Source organism: Macaca nemestrina, chromosome Y (genome assembly GCF_043159975.1).
Source record: "Macaca nemestrina isolate mMacNem1 chromosome Y, mMacNem.hap1, whole genome shotgun sequence".
Classification (NCBI taxonomy): Eukaryota; Metazoa; Chordata; class Mammalia; order Primates; family Cercopithecidae; genus Macaca; species Macaca nemestrina.
The window spans coordinates 1,996,330-2,016,970 of record NC_092146.1 but is presented as its reverse complement, the minus strand read 5'-3'; the positions used below and the strand labels follow the sequence as shown (position 1 = coordinate 2,016,970).

The following is a 20,641-nucleotide window of genomic DNA, read 5'->3' as shown; positions in this document are numbered from 1 at the left end:
CACAGCCAAACCATATAAGTGACCTTGAGCAAGTGACCCAGTTGAGCCCGTTTTTGAAACATCTTACCTGCAGACTTGAGATAACAACTTGTTATTTAAAGCTGCTACATTTGTGGCCATTTATGACAGCAGTGGCTAAAAACATTCCCATGGAAATCAGAGTCAATATATGACAGATGATGACGTGAGCCTCCGAGAAGATAAGTGGGTTGTGGGGAAGGTAGGGGTGTCTCCCTAACCATTGCTGGAAGCACCAGGTGATGCATTCTGCTTTTAGCCCCCCAATTCATGGCTCTAGACATCACTATCCTTTTGCTCACAAACATCCTTTTAGATAACTAACCAGAAGTCCCAAAAGGGAGGAGCATGTTGGGCTACAATAAGCCCGCTCCCCTGCTGCTCCTGGTGGAATCCTTGGTCCTTCTGAATTTCACAGTGGGGTCACGGTTTCGCACCCCATGCAATGGTGGCTCTCCTGGGAAAACTTTAAGGTGGGGACAGGGTGACTGTGGATTTTCCCAATGCTTCTGGCTGGGTGCCCCGGCTACACCTAAGCATACCTGGCCACACCTGAGGATACCTGGGCATGCCTCAGGATATCTGGCACACATGGCCAAATGAGAAAGCCTCAGTTTCTTCACCTGTAGGACAGGATTGCAAAGGCCGGAATAACCCCCTTTTTTTTTTTTGAGATGGAGTTTCCCTCTTGTTGCCCAGGCTAGAGTGCAATGGCGCGATCTTGGCACACTGCAATCTCCGCCTCCTGGGTTCAAGCAATTCTCCTGCCTCAGCCTCCTGAGTAGCTGGGATTACAGGCATGCACCATTATTTCCAGCTAATTTTGTATTTTTAGTAGAGACAGAGTTGGCCAGACTGGTCTGGAACTCCCGACCTCAGGTGATCCACCCACCTCGGCCTCCCAAAGTGCTGGGATGACAGACGTAAGCCACTGTCAAAAACAGAAAGAACTCCCCTTTTTAAAATTTAATCTTTTTATATTAAATTAATAAAGACAGTGTTTTGTCATGTTGCCCAGGCAGGTCTTGAACTCCTGGGCTCAAGCAATCCACCCTTCTCAGCCTCCCAAAGTGCTGGGATTATGTGCTTGAGGCACTGCGCCTGGCTCACAAGGAGCCTTCTTAATCCAGCCTGGTTACTTAATCACACCTGAGCATACCTGGCGACACCTGAGCATTCCTGGGCACATCCAGAGATATCTGGCACACCTGGCCAAATGGGAAAGTCCCATCCCTTGGTCTCCCTGGCCTCAGTTTCCTCATCTGTAGGACGGAGGGTTGCAAAGGCCACAAAGACCCTTCTTAATCCAGCCTGGCCACCCGGCCACACCTGAGCACACCTGGTCATACCTGAGGCGTCCGGTAGGTCTCTGTATTCCAATCATCTTAGATCTGCACCAGAACCCGCCCAGTGGCTGGCTGCAACCTGCACACTGGGGGTGCCCGTTAGTGCCTGTTGAGGTTCTGGGGGGAGTGAGGCCTGGCTGGGAGTGGGGATGCAGGGTCCCAGTGGGGGTCAAACTTCTACATGGGTTGTGATCCTGCAAGGTGCCAGGATCCCAGTGAGCTGTGGAGTGTGGGGTTCTGGCTCCCAGCAGGGATAGGGTTCCTGGCTAGGGTCAGGTGACTTGCTGGTGGAGATTCTCACTCCTGGATCTTGGCAGGGGCTGGGGGTGACCATTGGCGTGTATGTGAGGGTGCAGATCTAGAGTGGAGGTCAGGGTCCTGGGGAGCATAGGGTTGGTGATCTAGGGTCCCAGGGTTGCAGGAGAGGGGTCCCGATCTAGCCCCCAAGAGTGGGTTCTTGGATGTTGCTCAGGAAGTAATTTAAGGTGAGACATAAGAGTACAGGGAAGTTTTAGTTTATTAGAAACTATTCCATTACAGGCTGGGTGTGGTGGCTTACGCCTGTAATCCCAGCACTTGGGCAGCCGAGGCCGGCAGATTACTTGAGGTCAGGAGTTTGAGACCAGCCAGGCCAACATGGTGAAATCCTGTCTCTATTAAAAATACGAAAATGAGCTGGGCGTGCTGGTGCATGCCTGTAATCCCAGCTACCAGGGAGGCTGAGAGAGGAGACTCTCTTGAACCCAGGAGGCGGAGGTTGCAGTGAGCTGAGGTTGTGCCACTGCACTCCAGCCTGGGCAACAGAGTGAGACTCTGTCTTAAAAGAAAAAGAAAAAGAAACTGTTTCATCATAGAGGTGTAATACCTTGTGTTTGTTTTAAAACTTTCTTCTATAGGGGTCTGTCTTATCTATGTAAAAGCTAGGTTATGTCTACGTGCAGGTGAGCTGACTGCGTGACATTTATTCCTTTGTTGATTTAGAGAGAGCCATCCTTAGCATTTTCGCGCCCAAGCACGTCAAAGCATGACTGTAATTATCTTTAAAAGCATATATGGTTACGCGATATGGCGACATCCAGACATTCTGCTGTTGTCTGTGTTTGTCCTTGGAGGCATTATTAAGTCATTTCTTCAGCCGTAAACATCTTATGACCATGGGCCGTGACCGGCAAAGAATGTGTCTTCCTGGTTTTTAAGATGGAGTTGATGATTAAAATGGTGTCACCCCAGCTCTCCCAGGCTCCTGTCTTCCAAACACAGCGGGTGTTAGGATCTGTCTGGAGTCCGGATGCCAGGTCTGGGGTCCCCTGGGGGACTGGGGTCCCCTGGGGGACTGGGTGAGGGACTGGGAGGGTTGTGGTGGAGTGAAGGTCTGAGTAAGTGTCTGGGTGAGGGGATCCATGAAGAATTCCAACAGGAGTCTGGTGGGGGATCCATGTGGGGTTGCAGCCTTCATCCTGGTGGGGGTATCCTTGTCGGGTTTCAGCCTTGTCCTTGGTAAGGTCCTGGGTGGGGGGTCCTTTTGGGTTTTCAGCCTGGCCCTGGTAAGCGTCTGGGTGGGGGTTCTGTGCTGGTCTGGGGTTCCCTGAGGGAGCCCAGGTAACTCTGTGGTTGACTGGGGTTCCTCACCAAGGTTCGAGTAAGGGTCTGCCATCCCGGTAGGGATCAGGGTAGGGAGGGGTTTGTGGCACCTGAAGTAGTCTGGAGTTCTCTGCAGGGGCTGGGATGGGGGTCTGTGGTCCCTGCAGGGTTGCAGGGGGACAGGGAAATGGAGAGGTGGGTTTGGTGGGTGGTGTCTGTGGCCTGGCAGGAATTGGGGTGGGGTCTGTGGTCTCAGTAGGAATTGGGGTGTGGGGTCTGTGCTTGGGGCAGGGTCTGTGGTCTCAGTAGAAACTGGAGTGTGGGGTCTGTGCTTGGGGCAGGGTCTGTGGTCTCAGTAGAAACTGGAGTGTGGGGTCTGTGCTTGGGGCAGGGTCTGTGGTCTCAGTAGGAACTGGAGTGTGGGGTCCATGGTCCTTGCAGCTGTTCAGAGTCCTCTGTGGGAGTCCTGCTCCATAATTCTTGCGTGGGTCTGGGTGGTCATCTGGGGTTCCCTATGGGGTCCAAGTGGGGGGTCTGTGGTCCCTGCTGGGGTCTGCGTGGGGTTCCATGATTCTGGCTAAGATGGGGAGCGTGGTTCCCGTAGTAGTCCCGGTCCCCTGTGGGGTCTGGTTGGAGGATGTGTTATCCCATGGTGGGGGTCCTGGCTGGGGTCAGAATGGGGTTCCGCCATCTTGGCTGGAGTGTGGGGTCTTGGGGAGGCAGTCCCAGCTGGGGTCTGTAGTCCTGGGGGGCGTCCTGGCAGGGGTCTGTGGTCTTGCGGGGTGCTGGCTGGGGCCTGCGGTCCAGGGGGTAGTTCTGGTGGAGGTGGAGGTCCTGGAAGGGGGCCCCAGTAGGTAGGGGTCTGTGATCCTGGAGAGGGGTCCTGGTAGTGGGGTCCGAGTGGAGGTCTGTTGTCCTGGGGGGACCCTGGGAGGATCTGTGGTCCTGGAGAATCCTGGTGGAGGTCTGTGGTCCTGGTGGGGTTCTTGGGGGGGGGTCTGTGGTCTGGGGGTGCCCCAGTGGGGGTGTCTGTGGCCTTGGGGGTCCCAGCAGGGGTCTGGGGTCCTGCGGGGGTTCTTGGGAGGAGTCTATGGATCTGAGTTGGGTGCTGGCTGGGGTCTGTGGTCCCAGGGGTGTCCTGTGGTACTGGGGTGGTCCTGGCTGGGGTCTGTGACCCCTGGTGGGGGTCTTGGCTGGGGTTTGTGGTCCTGGGGGCGTCCTGGCTGGGGTCGTTGGTCCTGGTGGGGGTGTGGAGGGTCCCTGCTGGGGTCTGTGGTCCTGGGGGTGGGCGGGGGGAAGTTCTGGCTGAGGTCTGTGGTCCTGGCCGTGGGTGTGTGTGTGGGATCCCTGCTGGGGTCTGTGGTCCTGAGTGGGGGGTCCTGACTGTGATCCCCAGTGATCCTGGGGGCGTCCTGGCTGGGGTCAGTGGTCCTGGAGTGGCGTCCTGGCTGGGGTCTGTGGTTCTGAGGGAGGCGCCTTGGCTGGGGTCAGTGGTCCTGGAGGGGTGGTCCTGGCTGGGGTCAGTGGTCCTGGAGGGGTGGTCCTGGCTGGGGTCTGTGGTCCCGGGGGGGGGCGTCCTGGCTGGGGTCGGTGGTCCGCTCGGGGTCCCCAGTCCTGCAGGCGGTGCGGGATCCCAGCGGGCCCGGACGGGGTCTGGGGTTGGGGGGTCCCCGCAGGCCGGGGCGGTCCGGGGCGGGCAGGGGGCGGTCCGGGGCGGGCGCGTTTCCGCCGTCGGTCCGGGCGGGCGGGCGCAGAGTCCCGCGGGCGGCGCGGAAGCGGCGGCGGCGCGGCCGGGGCAGCCATGTCGCCATTGTCTGCGGCGCGGGCGGCCCTGCGGGTCTACGCGGCCGGCGCCGCGGTGATCCTGGCGCAGCTGCTACGGCGTTGCCGCGGGGGCTTCCTGGAGCCAGGTCAGCGGGGCGGGGTGGGGGTCGGGGCTCCGGGGACCCGGGTGGGCGCGGGCGCGGGCCGGGGCGGGCTCGGGGGCGGGAGCGCGGGGTCTCTGCGTGACCTTGGCGAGGCGGTGGCGCTCCCGGAAGTGGGACTGGGCGGGGGTCGCGGTGGGGCCGGGGTTGCGGGGGGCGTGCGCGCCTGGGACCTCCCCGCCCCGCGCTTCCCGTCCCCGCCGGCTCTTCTGCGCGCCCCCCGCGCTGGCCCGGCCCGGCCTGGCCCTTCCCTCCCCGCGCGTGTGTTCTCCCCGCCTGTCCCGGGTCGGGCTCCAACCGAGCCGCCCCCGTGCAACCGCCCCCCGGCCCACCCTGACACCTCCGGGCCATGGCCGGGGACCCGGGGGCTCGCACGCCCCGCGCCCCAGACCGCAGGCGGCTCTGCCTGCCGCCTGCGGTCGGCCAGTGACCGCGCGCCCCCGCCAGGCCCCGGAGGGGAGGAGGGGGCGTCCCAGGGACCTCGACCCCCACCCACCCCAGGGTAAGTGAGGACGGGCCCTTCTCCGGAGAACGTCTCCAGAGGGGACGCAGGGGCGGCTGCTCGGGCACTGGGGAGCCACGGAGGTCTGGTGGGGAGGGCAGGCCCGGTAAGTGGCAACTTTGTTTCCTTGGCCTTTGTAAACATCTCTGAGTCACAGATCTCCAACTTTGCAGGACTCGTTTACTGTCTGAACTCATCAGTGAGGACCGCCACTGTGTTTTGTGTATGAAGATTACTTATATTCATAGATTTGCAGGTTCAGAATTTATTAATTTATTTTTTGTAATAGGAAGTAGAGATGAAGTCTTGCTATGTTGCCCATGCTACTCTCGAACTCCTGGGCTCAAGCAGTCCTGCCTCAGCCTCCCAAAGTGCTGGCATTACAGGCACCAGCTACTGCATCCGACTAATGTTTTAAATTTTTTGTGGACAGGGTCTTGCTGTGTTGCCCAGGCTGGTCTCAAACTCCTGGGCTCAAGCGCTCTTCCTGCCTTTGCCTCCCAAACTGCTGGGATTACAGGTGTGAGCCACCAAACCTGTCTAATGTTTTAATTTTTTTTGTAGCAATAGGGTCTTGCTATGTTGCCCAGGCTGCTCTGAAACTCATGGGCCGAAGCAATGCTCCTACCTGGGTCCCCCAAAGTGCTGGGTTTACAGGCGTGAGCCACCACGCCTGGCTAATGTTTTAAATCTTTTGTAGAGATGGCATCTCACCATGTGGCCCAGGCTGGTCTTGAACCCCTGGCCTGCAGCAATCCTCCAGTCTGGGCCTCCCAAACTGCTGGGATTACAGACAGAGCAGCACTGTACCCAGCCCATATTCTCAATTTAAACCTAGAAACCTGTAAACAATTATTTGTGAACTGGTATAAAGGGAATGATAATTCCATGTTAGGTTAAATGACACTTTGTTTCAAAAATGACGGTTTTCCAAAACAGAGCGTTCAGAGGGTCAGTGTGGTGGGGGTGGGGGTGTACGTTGCCCCATATGTCTTAAATGTCCAGCCTAAGAAGAGAGCTGTTATTTCTGCCTCTGTAGACGGTTTCGTGGCATGTCAGGAGGCCTCTGGAAGACACTGCTGCACGCCTCTGGGAGACTGGGAGTCAGCCAGGCGAAGCGCTTGGGTGCCTTATTGTGAAATGACTTTCGACTTCCACTCTGCACCCACTGAGGGAACCCCAGGGGTCCCAGCTCCACACTTTGAGAAGCGTGCCTGGAGTGGATGTTTTAAAATGAGCCTCACTCTCTCCCGCCTCTCGCCAGAAAAAGCTTTGAGTTTTCTGTGAGCTAAGCTTTTCTTTTTCAGCCAGGCTGGCTTCAGTATTTGTTTTTTAAACCTGCTTAGCATAATTACAAGTGCGTAGAAGAAGGAGCGTAAAGGAACTGCAGTCAGGCCTTCCTAGGGCAGGAGAGCATGTTTGTTTGAAGTAAGTAATCAGTTGCAAGGTAAACGGTTTACAGCCAGCGAACAGTTGTGTGGCGTCTCTCAGAAGATGATGTTTTAGTTTTGCTTACAGAAAGGTCCCCTTAAACCTTCTTAAGGGCCTGTGTGGACCCTGGCAGAAGAGGCTGGGGTTCCTGCAGCAGCTCACCAAAATGCTGGCCTTTGAAAAACTTGCTCTTTGTGCATTAGAAAGGAGGGGTGGATTCTTTTTTTTTTTTCCTTTTATTGATTAAATAACAACAACAGAAGGTTGTTAAAGAGGACAAGCTTCTGGTGAAGTCACGTGTCTGCCAAGGGACTCTGTACCCGGTGTGTATCGAAACAGAATGGTCTTCTCTAAAGATTAACTTCAGTAGCTTGTCCTCATCGAGCCCCTTCCTGTGTATGGATTAAAAATAATTTTTGTTATCGATGGAGGAATGCCGTTTTCCTTGGTCTGCTGGTGGCCAGCTTCCTAAACGGCGTTTTTTATTTGCTTCTCTCTGGTGGACCTTTGCTGTTGGTGAGGAAACGTTGAACTTTGTCCAGGGCATTTGAGCTAAGCTGTTTGAATAACCACGAGGGCCAGTTTCCCCACTGCAGATTGGAAGCAAGGGCAGTTTTTTCTTAGGACTTCCAAGTGGAGCTTGTTCTTAGATATCTTACAAAGGAAATGCCTGGGTTACACATTCCACATGAGTTGACTTACATAGTATGAGAAGGAAGAAATCACCGCTGGAATCCACTCCTAAATGGTGTCTTCTTCCAGTTTATCATGGAAAAACAAGATAATTACAAATTAATCATAGATGTTGGTCATGCCTTTACAGAGGGGGTTTAGAAGCAAATTGACAATTCCTATAAAAGGTTCTGCCCCTGTGTTCTTAAGACTGTCCATGTGGCCCATTCAGTAAGGTGTATCTGTTGGTTGGATTTAAAAATAGGTGATTTAATCAGTGTATTTAATATCCTAGTATGGCATCAAAACTTGAACATTGATATGGCCTGAAATCTGTTGAAAATGATCGTATTGAGTGAAGAAAGTCTCTACCCACCAGTATTAATAACAGGGTGATCTGTTTAGAAATTACATTTTCTCTGATGCATCAATGAGTTTTGCAAAGGAGAGAAAATTGATGGTACCTATAGTCAAGCCCAGTTCCAGTACTGTACAGAATTTTTCTTAAAAGTTCTATTGTAAATAATAGGCCACAGAATATTCCTTCACTTTCTGGGATGCAAAATGGACTCGTAAATGCTGTACCACAGGAGTGAGTATTTACGAAAAATATGCCAACTGGCCCACTTACAAAGCTATTTATAGAAGTCCTACTTTTCAAACTTTTTTTTTTAACCTATAAAGGGAAAGTTAATTCTTGTTGGTTTTATAAGTAGTGAACAGTGGCTATTAGAAATCAGGTAGAAGTAAAAACAGCAGTTTTCCAACTTCTTTTTTTTTTTTTTTCAAGACCGAGTTTTGCTCTTGTCGCCCAGGCTGGAGTGCAATGGCGTGATCTCGGCTCACCACAACCTCTGCCTTCCGGGTTCAAGTGATTCTCCTGCCTCAGTCTCCCGAGTAGCTGGGATTACAGGCATGTATATGCCACTATGCCTGGCTAATTTTGTATTTTTAGCAGAGACGGGGTTTCTCCATGTTGGTCAGGCTGGTCTCAAACTCCTGACCTCAGGTGAGCCGTCCATCTTGGCATCCCAAATTGCTGGGATTACAAGGGTGAGCCCCTGCGCCCGGCCTCCAACTTCTTGATCATAGAATCCCTTTCAAAAAAACGAGGACCCCGGACAGTTTTTGTTTTTGTGGACTATAACAGTCAATAAGTCATCCTGTTAGACATTAAAACAAATTTAAAACATATTTAACAATTTATTTAAAAGTAATGGTAACAGGCCAGTTACATGTTACTACCAAGAATGTATGTAATATATTTATTGTTTATATATTTTATTTTTATTAAATATATATATTTTTAGAATAATTTATACTTTTCTATAAATATAAAATACAAGTAAGTTGTATTTATATAATGTAGATGTAAATGAAAACAACTGATATTTTTATATAAATATATAAATGTGTACATTTATGGGGCACATTGTGATGCTTTGCTATATGTTGGCATTGTGGAATAATTAAATCTTGCTAACATCTATCACCTGCTATTTTTCCTTTGTGGTGGGAACATTTAAAATCTCTTTTACCTGTTTTTCTGTTTTTTTTTTTTATTTCCATAGATTATAGGGGAACAGGTGGTGGTTGGTTCCATGAGTAAGTTTTTTAGTAGTGATTTGTGACATTTTGGTGTACCCATCACCCAAGCAGTATACACTGCACACAAGACATTTAAAGTATCTATTAGTGGGCCAGGCACAGTGGCTCACGCCTGTAATCCCAGCACTTTAGGAGGCTGAGGCGGGTGGATTGCCTGAGCTCAGGAGTTTGAGACCAGCCTGGGCAATACAGTGAAACCCTGTCTCTATTAAAATACAAAAAATTAGCTGCGTGTGGCAGTGTGCGCCTGTAGTCCCAGCTACTCAGGAGGCTGAGGCAGGAGAATGGTGTGAACCCGGGAGGCGGAGGTTGCAGTGAGCTGAGATTGCGCCACTGCACTCCAGCCTGGGCGACAGAGCAAGACTCCGTCTCAAAAAAAAAAAAAAAAAAAAAAAATCAAAATAAAAACCTCTTTTAGCTATTTTGAAATACGTAATACACTATTAACTATAGCCACCACGCTGTGCAGTAGGTCACTGAAACTTATTTCTCCCATCGAACAGAAACTTGCTACCCTTTGGCCATGTGTTGTATGTTTTTTAAAATAAAAATGATTGTCATTTCCAAAATAACAAAAACTTAGGGAGAAGAATGGCTGAGTTTTAGGGTTTTGTCGGCCTCATCCACAAAGGGTTGGCTCCTTCCTCTGCTTCTTCACACTGGTGTCTTGTGACGTGTCGTTCTGGTAAGAGTCATGTGAGGCACGTCTACTGGCCTCTCATGGATGTGCAATTGGAAACGTGAAGTCGCCGGCCCCCTGAGGGCGTTCTGGGGAGTATCCCCCGCAATCCCGCCCTGGGATGCCGCACCAGCCTTGAAGAATGAGACAGTGAGAGGCTGGTTTGCAGCAACCTTTATTTGTGGCCTTGTGTGCACGGAAGCACTGCGAGGGAGGAGGAAGGAGGAGGGAGGGTACTCACTACGAAAGGCCAGCTCCGCTGTGGCTGTTACGTGGGTTCAGGTGGAACCCACCTCCTGTGTGGGCGATGCTTTACCTGAGAGTCCCATGGGATTCTGACAGCAGGAGATATGTAGGAGGGAGCTTCTTGTGCCTCCATCCAGGAGTCACTTGGTTAGGGGTTTGGGAATTTCTGCTGTCAGTACAAAACTTCGCTCCAGGTACTAGACCTGTTTCAGCCAAATAATAATAATGATCATCAGAATAGAATATAAACCTTTGTTCACCTAAATAATAATAATAATAATAGAATATAAATGTTTGTTCATGGTACTGGGCCGTCTTTCAGTCCAATAATAATAATAACTAGGAATAATGATAATAATGATAAAATATAAACCTTTGCTTCACATTCCTGGGACGTCTTTCAGCCAAATAATAATAATATTAATGAGAATATAAACCTTTGTTCAGGGTACTGTGATCTCTTTCAACCCAGTAATAATCATAACAATAGTAATAATAATGATAGAATATAAACCTTTGCTTCATCTCCTGGAATGTCTTTGAGCCAAATAATAACAATAATGTTAATGATAATAGAATATAAACCTTTGTTCAGGGTACTGCGACCTCTTTCAGCTCAATAATAGTAATAATGATAATAATGATAGAATATAAACCTTTCCTTCATCTCCTGGAATGTCTTTCAGCCAAATAACAATAATATTAATGATAATAGAATATAAACCTTTGTTCAGGGTACTGTGACCTCTTTTCAGCCCAATAATCACAATAGCAATAGTAATAATGCTCATAATGATAGAATATAAAACTTTGCTCCATGTCCTGGGAGCTCTTTCAGCCAAATAAGAAGAATAATAGAATATAAACCTTCATTCACAGTACTAGGACTTCTTTCAGACCAATACTAATGATAGTAATAATAATTATAATAGAATATAAACTTTCTTTTCTAGGTACTAGGACCTCTTTCAGCCAAATAACAATAATAGTGGAATATAAAACTTGGCTCTAGGTACCAGAACCTCTTTTCAGCCAAATAGTAATAATAAGAATAGTATTAATAGAATATAGACCTTTGATCCAGGTACTGGGACACCTGTGAGCCCAATGATAATAATAGAACATAAACTTTTGACTGAAGTACTAGAACCTTTTTCAGCCAAATCATAATAATAAAATATAAACTTTTGTTCCAGGTACTCGGACTTCTTTCAGCCTAATAATAATCATAGAATATAAACCTTTACTACAGGTCCTGGCACCTTTTTCAGCCAACTAATAATAATAATAGAATATAAACTTTTGTTCTGTTACTGGGACCTCTTTCAGTCTAATAACAAAAGTAATAATAATAGAATACAAACCTTTGCTCCAGGTTCCAGAACCTCTTTTCAGCCTAATAATAATAATAATGATGGAATGAAAATTTTTGTTCCAGGTATTTGGGACCTCTTCCAGCATAATAACAATAATAATAATATAAACCTTTGCTACAGGTATCAGGACCTGTTTCAGCCGAATAATAATAACGACAATGATAATAATAGAATAGAAACCTTTGCCCCAGGCACTGGGACCTCTTTCAGTCAAATGATCACAATAATAATAATAATAACAACAATAATAATAATAATAGAATTTGGACGTTTGTTCCAGCTTTCAGGACCTCCTTCAGACAGATAATAATAACCGAGTATGAACTTTTCTTCCAGGTATCGGGACCTCTTCCAGCCTAAAAATAATAGTAATAATAGCACATAAATCTTTTTTTTGTTTGTTTTCTTCTTTTTTTGAGATGGAGTTTTGCTCTTATTGCCCAGGCTAGAGTGCAATGGCGTGATCTCGGCTCACTACAACCTCTGCTTCCTGGGTTCAAGTGATTCTCAAGCCTCAGCCTCCCGAGTAGCTGGGACTACAGGCATGTGCCACCACCACGCCTGGCTAATTTTGTATTTTTAGTGGAGGAGGGGTTTCACCATGTTTTCCAGGGTGGTCTCAAACTCCTGACCTCAGGTGATGCATCTGCCTTGGCCTCCCAAAGTGCTGAGAGTACAGGCATGAGCCACTGCACCTGGTGCCAATATAAAAATCTTTGCTACAGGTACTGGGACCTTTTTCAGCCTAATAATAATAACAACCATAACAGTAATAATTAGAATATAAACCTTTGTTACTGGCACTGGGACCTCTTCCAGCCTAATCATAATAAAAGTAGTAATAAATAATGGAATAGAAACCTTTCCTTCAGGTTCCAGAACCGCTTTCAGCCTCATAATAATAATAATAATAATAATAAAATGTAAACTTTTGTTTGAGGACTGGGACCTCTTTCAGCCTAATAGCACAGATAATAATAATGGAATGTAAACCTTTTCCCCCAAGTACCAAAACCTGTTTCAGCCAAATAATATGATGATGATGACGATGACGATGGAGGATCTGATAACAGCTGTGTCCTCTCACTCAGGTCAGACTTAAAAGCGAGCATTTCAGAGCTAGACCGAGGCCCCTTGAGATGATTTTCTGCCTCCGCTGACTGTGTAATCCAGGGGCCCCACCCTAACTCGGCTGCAGAACATGCAGCTTGAGGGTTCCCCGTTTGCTGGAAGTCCCGGTTGTGTTATTCATTCTCTTGGCTTGCTACCTTAGAACAAACCAGGATGCTGGTATTGGTCAGAGGACCCCCATCCTTGCACCCTACTCTTGGGAAGCAGTGCTGCTAGGCTATGGTAATGCCCAGTTCACCTGGCACATGGTGGCGGCTCCCTAAAAAGCGCTGGACAGGCACCGGTGATGGAAAGCCAGCAACATAGGCCGCGACTGCCCATGAAGACGGGGGGCCTTTCTAAGACCTCTACTCATTATTGGGGGCAAAATTAACCTTCAGAATATCTTGCTGTAATAAAGTACCAGAAACCGGAGGGCTTAAAACCATAGCTTATTCTCTCCCAGTTCTGGAGGCCAGAAGTCTGAAATCAAAGTGTCTCAGGGCTGCGCTCCCTCCGGAGGCTTAGGCGGAGCGTGCTTCCTGCCTCTCCCGGGTCCTGGGGGCTCCCGGCGTCCCTGGGCTTCAGGCCAGCCACATCTTCACTCTAGCCTCTGTCTCTCTCTCCATGTGGCCTTCTCTGTGTACTCCATGTGGCCTTCTCCATGTCTGTATCTCCTCTTCTGTCTTTTATAAAGACATTTGTCACCGCATTTAGGGCTTACCCGAATCCCGGATGACCTCATCTCCAGATCCTTAACTCATTAGATCTACAAAATTTCTTATAACCAAGTAAGATCTCATTCCACGTCCTGGGCTTTAGGATGTGGACAGATCTTTCTGTGGACCACTGTTCAATCCACCATGATTTTAGCAGTTCCTTCTGGAGGCTCCAGGGGAGGATCCTTCCTGTCTCTCCCAGCTTCTGGGGGCTCCAGGCACTCTGGGCTTGTGGCTGCATCACTCCAGTCTCGGCCTCTGTCTTCGTGTGGCCTTCTCCTCTGTGTCTGTGTCTCCTCTTCTGTCTTCTATTAAGGACACTGGTCACTGCATTTAGGACCACCCCGACTGAGAATAATCTGATCTTAAGATCTTTGCTTTCGTTATTAATACATTTACAGAGACCCTTTTTCCAAACAAGGTCACAAGTACCAGGTGGATACAGATTTTCTTTGGCAGAGGAGGACGCTTTTCAACCCACTATAGTGATCATTGAAATAATGCTTCCTTGCACTGACTGTGCCGACACTCTGAACGTGCTTGGGTGGTGCATTTCGTTGTTTACCCTCCTGAGTGCTGTACTGGACACCTGCAGATACAATTACACCTTTTAACAAAGCCCAGCTGTCATTTTGGGCAACCCAGTCACAGAGGTGGCCTCCTGCGTGGCACCTGGAAGGGCCTGTATGTGTGAGTATTCAACCTCAACAGGAACCCTGGGGACTGGCTTCGGGGTCATCTAAGCCTCCACACCAAGTGCCCGATGATGTTTGCACAGGTGTGTGATATTTACCCAGTTGGGCCTTTCTGCCCACAGGTGTGACTGGATACAATGGGCATTTTGAGAAGTTCCAGGGATTGAGAAATCCATGCTTCTTCAGATGTGCTTACAGATCACGGATGTACCTGTGCTAAAAACAAAGCCTGTGACATTCCACATGGCTTCATTTTAAACCATAAAGTTGGAGAAGAATGTGCAATGCCTCTTAGCTATAGGAAATCCGGCTGTAGCCAGATGGAGGTCCTGTTTGGCTTCTTTAATGCAGTTAATGAAGCTCAGGTGGCGTTCGACAGCGATTCTTGCTGTGATGGTTGCCGGGGGAGAGGGGGCCTGCCTGGCCGCTTGTGGACTCTTCTATGTAGGTGGCATCCCCAGAAAAGATCTACGCAGCTTTCCCACGTGGCAGGTGCTTGGCAAAGCTCTTAGAACAGGAACAACAAGCCCCTGCGATGAGAAGGGCACTGTCAGGCTGGGCGCGGTGGCTTACGCCTGTCATCCCAGCACTTTGGGAGGCCGAGGCGGGTGGATCACCTGAAGTCAGGAGTTCGAGACTAGCCTGACCAACATGGTGAAACCCCATCTCTACTAAAACAACAAAAATTAGCTGGGCATGGTGGCAGGCACCTGTAATCCCAGCTACTCAGGAGGCTGAGGCAGGAAAATCGCTTGAACCTGGGAGGCGGAGGTTGCAGTGAGCTAGGATCACGCCACTGCACTGCCGCCTGGGTGACAGAGCGAGACTCTGTCTCAAAAAAAAAAAAAAAAAAAAAAAGGCACTTGTCAGGTACAGCCCTGCAAAAATGCCGTGCTCACTCGCAAACCTGTACCTTGACACGTGCGGCACCACTGCGTTGGATTGACGTAGAAGAAAGAGTGTGTTCCTGCGCTAGCTTCCCACCTCCGCTTTGCAAAAGTGACCCGCAAGGAAGGTCCAGCCGTCCGGCCCCAGTGCCCTTTGGTTGAAAGCGGAGCTGCCCCGGCACCCCGGCTGTCTCCCCAGCAGGGCTCCCACATCTGCCTGGGTCCCTTCTCATGCTGTGTTTGTCTTGGCCCTTCTCAGCAGGTCCCCACGCATGAGCGGCCGTCCAAGCAGGCAGGCTCCAGTGGAGAAGCAATGGAGAATAAAAGCCTGGAGAGCTCCCAGACAGACCTGAAGCTGGTGGCCCACCCCCGCGCCAAGAGCAAGGTGTGGAAGTATTTTGGCTTTGACACCAATGCCGAGGGATGCATCCTGCAGTGGAAGAAAATCTATTGCCGTATCTGCATGGCCCAGATCGCCTACTCCGGAAACACCTCCAACCTGTCCTACCACCTGGAGAAGAACCACCCCGAGGAATTCTGCGAGTTTGTCAAGAGCAACACGGAGCAGATGCGCGAGGCCTTTGCCACCGCCTTCTCCAAGCTGAAGCCTGAGTCGTCCCAGCAGCCCGGGCAGGACGCGCTGGCTGTCAAGGCTGGCCACGGCTACGACAGCAAGAAGCAGCAAGAGCTGACGGCCGCCGTGCTGGGCCTCATCTGCGAGGGGCTGTACCCGGCCTCCATCGTGGACGAGCCCACCTTCAAGGTGCTGTTGAAGACGGCTGACCCCCGGTACGAGCTGCCCAGCCGGAAGTACATCTCCACCAAGGCCATCCCTGAGAAGTACGGGGCCGTCCGGGAGGTGATCCTGAAGGAGCTGGCCGAGGCCACCTGGTGTGGCATCTCCACTGACATGTGGAGGAGCGAGAACCAGAACCGTGCCTACGTTACGCTGGCCGCCCACTTCCTGGGCCTGGGCGCCCCCAACTGTCTGTCCGTGGGCTCCCGCTGCCTGAAGACCTTCGAGGTGCCCGAAGAGAACACGGCGGAGACCATCACGCGGGTGCTCTACGAGGTCTTCATCGAGTGGGGCATCAGCGCCAAGGTCTTCGGGGCCACCACCAACTACGGCAAGGACATCGTGAAGGCGTGTTCCCTGCTGGACATCGCTGTGCACATGCCCTGCCTGGGCCACACCTTCAACGCCGGCATCCAGCAGGCCTTCCAGCTCCCGAAGCTGGGGGCGTTGCTGTCGCGCTGCCGAAAACTGGTGGAGTACTTCCAGCAGTCTGCTGTGGCCATGTACATGCTCTATGAGAAGCAGAAGCAGCAGAACGTGGCCCACTGCATGCTCGTGAGCAACCGCGTCTCCTGGTGGGGGAGCACGCTGGCCATGCTGCAGCGCCTCAAGGAGCAGCAGTTCGTCATCGCCGGGGTCCTGGTGGAGGACAGCAACAACCACCACCTGATGCTGGAGGCCAGCGAGTGGGCCACCATCGAGGGGCTGGTCGAGCTCCTGCAGCCCTTCAAGCAGGTGGCCGAGATGCTGTCAGCCTCCAGGTACCCCACCATCAGCATGGTGAAGCCGCTGCTGCACATGCTCCTCAACACCACGCTCAACATCAAGGAGACCGACTCCAAGGAGCTCAGCATGGCCAAGGAGGTCATCGCCAAGGAGCTCTCCAAGACCTACCAGGAGACGCCTGAGATTGACATGTTTCTCAACGTCGCCACCTTCCTGGACCCCCGCTACAAGAGGCTGCCCTTCCTCTCTGCCTTCGAGCGGCAGCAGGTGGAGAACCGCGTAGTGGAAGAGGCCAAGGGCCTGCTGGACAAGGTCAAAGACGGCGGCTACCGGCCGGCCGAGGACAAGATCTTCCCGGTGCCCGAGGAGCCTCCCGTAAAGAAGCTCATGCGGACGTCCACGCCTCCGCCCACCAGCGTCATCAACAACATGCTGGCCGAGATCTTCTGCCAGACGGGCGGCGTGGAGGACCAGGAAGAATGGCACGCCCAGGTGGTGGAGGAGCTGAGCAACTTCAAATCCCAGAAGGTGCTCGGCCTCAACGAAGACCCCCTCAAGTGGTGGTCGGACCGCCTGGCCCTCTTCCCCCTGCTGCCCAAGGTGCTTCAGAAGTACTGGTGCGTGACAGCCACGCGCGTCGCGCCTGAGCGTCTCTTTGGTTCCGCCGCCAACGTGGTCAGCGCCAAGAGGAACCGGCTGGCCCCCGCGCACGTGGACGAGCAGGTGTTTCTGTATGAGAACGCCCGGAGTGGGGCAGAGGCAGAACCCGAGGACCAGGATGAGGGGGAGTGGGGCCTGGACCAGGAGCAGGTGTTCTCCTTGGGGGACGGCGTCAGCGGCGGTTTCTTTGGCATCAGGGACAGCAGCTTCCTGTAGCGAGGAAGCGTCTTGTCTTACAGGTCATCCCCGCAGCAGCCCATTGGATGCTTTGCTGTAAATACTCACCTGGTCAGCTTGGTTTTGAACCTCAGAGACCATCCACTGTCTTTGACACCTAGAAGGTGGAAAAAGGAAAGAGATTCGAGAAGCGAGAGAGGGTCAGGCGTGGTGGCTCTCATCTGTAATCCCAGCACTTTGGGAGGCCGAGGTGGGCAGATTAACTGAGGTCAGAAGATGGAGACCAGCCTGGCCAACATGGCGAAACCTGTCTCTACTAAAAATACAAAAATTAGCTAGGCATGATGGTACGTTCCTGTAATCCCAGCTACTCTGGAGGCTGAGGCCAGAGAATCACTTGAACCTGGCAGGTGGAGGTTGCAGTGAGCTGAGATCGCTCCACTGCACTCCAGCCTGGGCGACAAGAGCGAGACTGTCTCAAAAAGAAAAAAGAAGACACAAGAGAGGCGGCTTTGAGTGGGTTTCTTTCCTCCCCTATTCCCGGGGCCCTGGTGACTTCTGCTTGGGAATTGCAATGCTCAACGCCCCGCATGCAGCAGAGCCTAGAGGAGCTGTTCCTTCACAGATACTTGAGACCCACACCATACCATATCTGATTCAAGTTCTCCCTGGGAGGGTTTAGAAGACACACAGGAACATTCTGGGTGGCGTCGAACGAACCTTTCCTGATCATCATGTGTGACTTCTGCGAGGTCCAGATCACTGAATTCATGTTTACATTCTCATGCAAGCGGGGACCTCTTGCTTCTGGGAAATGGGGAGAGTCCTTTTAGCCAAAATGCCCTTCTTCAAAAGAGAGACCTGAGAGACCTTTTTTTTTTTTTTTAATGTTTGGTTAAAAATGTGACAGATGAGTAAAAAATGCAGGCACTTAACAAAAAGCAAAAAAACAAAAAAAACAAAAAAAAAATGGTGTGGACTGTGTTGTATTTTCGACAGGTTGCTGTCAGCCTGCTTCCTGCTCCCTGCCAAAATTCACTTTGTGGAGTTGGTCCTTGAAAACTGGGTGGTGGCTCACGCTGAGGTCAGGAGTTCGAGACCAGCCTGGCCAACCAACATGGTGAAACCTCGTCTCTACTAAAAATACAAAAAAATGAGCCAGGTGTGGTGGCGTGCGCCTGTAATCCCAGCTACTCGGGAGGCTGAGGTGGGAGAATCGCTTGAGCCCAGGAGGTGGCGGTTGCAGTGAGCCAAGACTGCGCCACCGCACTCCGGTCTGGATGACAGAGTGAGACTCTGTCTCAAAACGAAACAAAAGTGGGCGGCTCACGGGTCTGGAGGTTATGTCTTGTGTGTGTCAGCCCTAAAAGTCCAGTTCCTCCATGCGGCCAGCTTTTCCACATAGGGTGTTTTTGATTACCGGAAAGGACTCTTGCTGCTTCTCTTTTAAACTCAATACCACAGGGGAAATGAATTTTAAAACATTGCCACCGGGGGGGTTTTCCGTGGCTGGATTCTTGCGAGTTGCTTTCAGTCATTCAGGGAAACAAAGACGTTTTCCAACATGTAGAACTGCTTTTTAAGTGGAGGAAAAATACTTAATGAAGCTTAGCGTATTGGTTGGATTCTACGTGCAGCAGGTTCTCTGCCTCCGTGAAGACAAGGTGGGCTGGGGAGGACGGTGTCTAGGAGGGATGACCCCACTCAGCTCCAGGCAATGTTCTGCCGAGACCCGAAGAACTCTGGGTGTCAGAGGGTGAAGCAGGAACTACCTGCATTTCACAGCTGCTGACTTCTCAGGGCTACAAGCAGCACAGAATTCTATCCTTACGTCCTGAGCCGGTGTAAGTCTAGAGAAGGAAGCGCGGGAGAAATCCACGTAACCTTTGCTTGCTTTTTAAGGGAAGCGGTTCTGCCATGAACTTGGAAGCCTCAGCTCCGGGTGTTCTCAGCAGAAGGGCAGCTGGAAGGGACACAGTGGGGCAGGCTTTGGGGCTGCTCTCTGTTCTGCCCGGAGGCTGGGGACGCAGGGCAGCCCATGCCTCCGGGGCCTCTATTCTGTAGCATTGCCAACGTTCCCTTTCCGTCTCAATCATTTGCTTTTCGTCACTCATGTGAAAAATGTGAACTGCTCTGGCTCTGTCTTCATTTTTATTTTTAAGCCATTGTTCCCCTCCTAAATGGTTGCTTCTTATTTAATGCTTTAAAGTTGGACTGTTGTTCAATAAACCAGAGAACTACATGAACTGCTCGTTCATTCGTCTGCCGCGTGTCCGTCCGGACTGCAGCTGGTCTGGTCTGAATCCCTTGATTCTGGGAGTGGAGGGAGGGTTTTTGTTGTTACTATTTTTATTTTTGTTGTGGTCCTTGTTTAAAGCAACTTTTTCCAGGGCACCCGCAGTCACTTCTGTGCTCCTCTTTCTCATCTGTCTGTCCTCAAGTTATGATGTACTTTCGGGTGTTTTGGCATCAAAATATCGAAGTGAATCAAGTCGGCAGCTGGTGAAAGCGTTCCCTTTTGCCAGTTCCTTCACTTAGTGGATAGTTGTATAAAAGGAGGCCCGATGGACGAGGCAGCCTGGATGGATCCGGATGGCATCAGCGCCTTCCCTCTCCCCGCAGCCTCCTTATCTCCCCTCTCTTCCTGTCTTCCTCATCTCCTGTCACATCCTTTCTTCCTTCCCTCCTCCTTCCCTCCAACCCTCCCTTTTCTTCAGCCAACCAATCCTTCCTTCCTCCCTTCCTTCCTTCCTTCCCTCCCTTCTCTTCCCTTTCCCTTCCCTTCCTTCTTTCTCTTCCTTCTCTCCCTCCCTTCCCTTCCTCCCTTCCTTCCTCCCTTCTCTCCCTTCTTGTCTCCCTTCCTTCCCTCCCCTCCCCTTCCCTTCCCTTCTCTCCCTCCCTTCCCTTCTCTCCCTCCCTTCCTTCTCTCCCTTCCTTCCTTCTCTCCCTTCCTTCCTTCTCTCCCTTCCTTTCCTTCCTTCCTTCCTTCTCTCCCTCTCTTTCCTTCCTTCCTCCCTTCTCTCCCTCCCTCCCTTCTCTCCCTTCCCTCCCTCCCTCCTTCCTTCCTTCCCTCTGTCCCTCCTCCTCTCCCTCCCTCTCTTCTTCCTTCCCTCCCTCCTTCTGTCCCTCCCTCCCTTTTCTCTCTCCCTTCCTCTTTCCTTTTCCTTTCATCCCTTTTTTCTTCCTTCCCTTTCTGCTTTCCTTCCTCCCTCCCTCTTTTCCTCCCTCCTAAGAAAACAATGCCCCCCCCCCCCCCAGAAACACAGGAAGTCCCGGATGTGCCCCTCTGCCCGGAATGTGCCCCTCTGCCCAAACTTGCCTTTCTGTGCGCTATTGGTTGACTGCCTGCCCTTAGGTATCAGTAAAATGTCGAATTTCTTTTTCTTGCATGTTTTGGGTTGAAAGGGGTTCATTTTCAGTCCTCATAACTAAGCATTTGCATCATGATGTTCATTTAAGTGGGACATGTTTACACGTTTCTCCCATT

The 20,641-nt window shown here is 51.0% G+C and overlaps 2 protein-coding genes across 7 annotated transcripts in view; both read left to right on the top strand.

The window, feature by feature from the left end:
* Nucleotides 1-4,717: 4,717 nt before the first annotated feature.
* On the top strand, nt 4,718-19,396 carry LOC105478060 (E3 SUMO-protein ligase ZBED1). 2 transcript variants are annotated; one of them, XM_071089374.1, is made up of 2 exons: nt 4,718-4,855; nt 15,055-19,396. In XM_071089374.1, exon 2 carries the CDS (start codon nt 15,109-15,111, stop codon nt 17,191-17,193), a length of 2,085 nt encoding a protein of 694 aa, XP_070945475.1. In that variant the 5' UTR covers nt 4,718-4,855; nt 15,055-15,108; the 3' UTR covers nt 17,194-19,396. The 2 variants fall into 2 exon arrangements, with proteins under 2 accessions (XP_070945475.1, XP_070945476.1); XM_071089375.1 differs by having other exon boundaries at nt 4,728-4,855; nt 15,058-19,396.
* Nucleotides 4,723-20,641, top strand: part of LOC105478059 (polyprenol dehydrogenase) — a 338,117-nt gene continuing 322,198 nt past the window's right edge. For all 5 annotated transcript variants that reach the window (XR_011618493.1, XR_011618495.1, XR_011618494.1 and 2 more), the window contains exon 1: nt 4,723-4,855. Coding sequence is in view for 1 of the 5 variants with exons in the window: in XM_071089377.1 (XP_070945478.1) it covers nt 4,747-4,855 (109 nt within the window). In the remaining 4 variants the exon portion in view is untranslated. The remainder of the gene's footprint in view (nt 4,856-20,641) is intronic.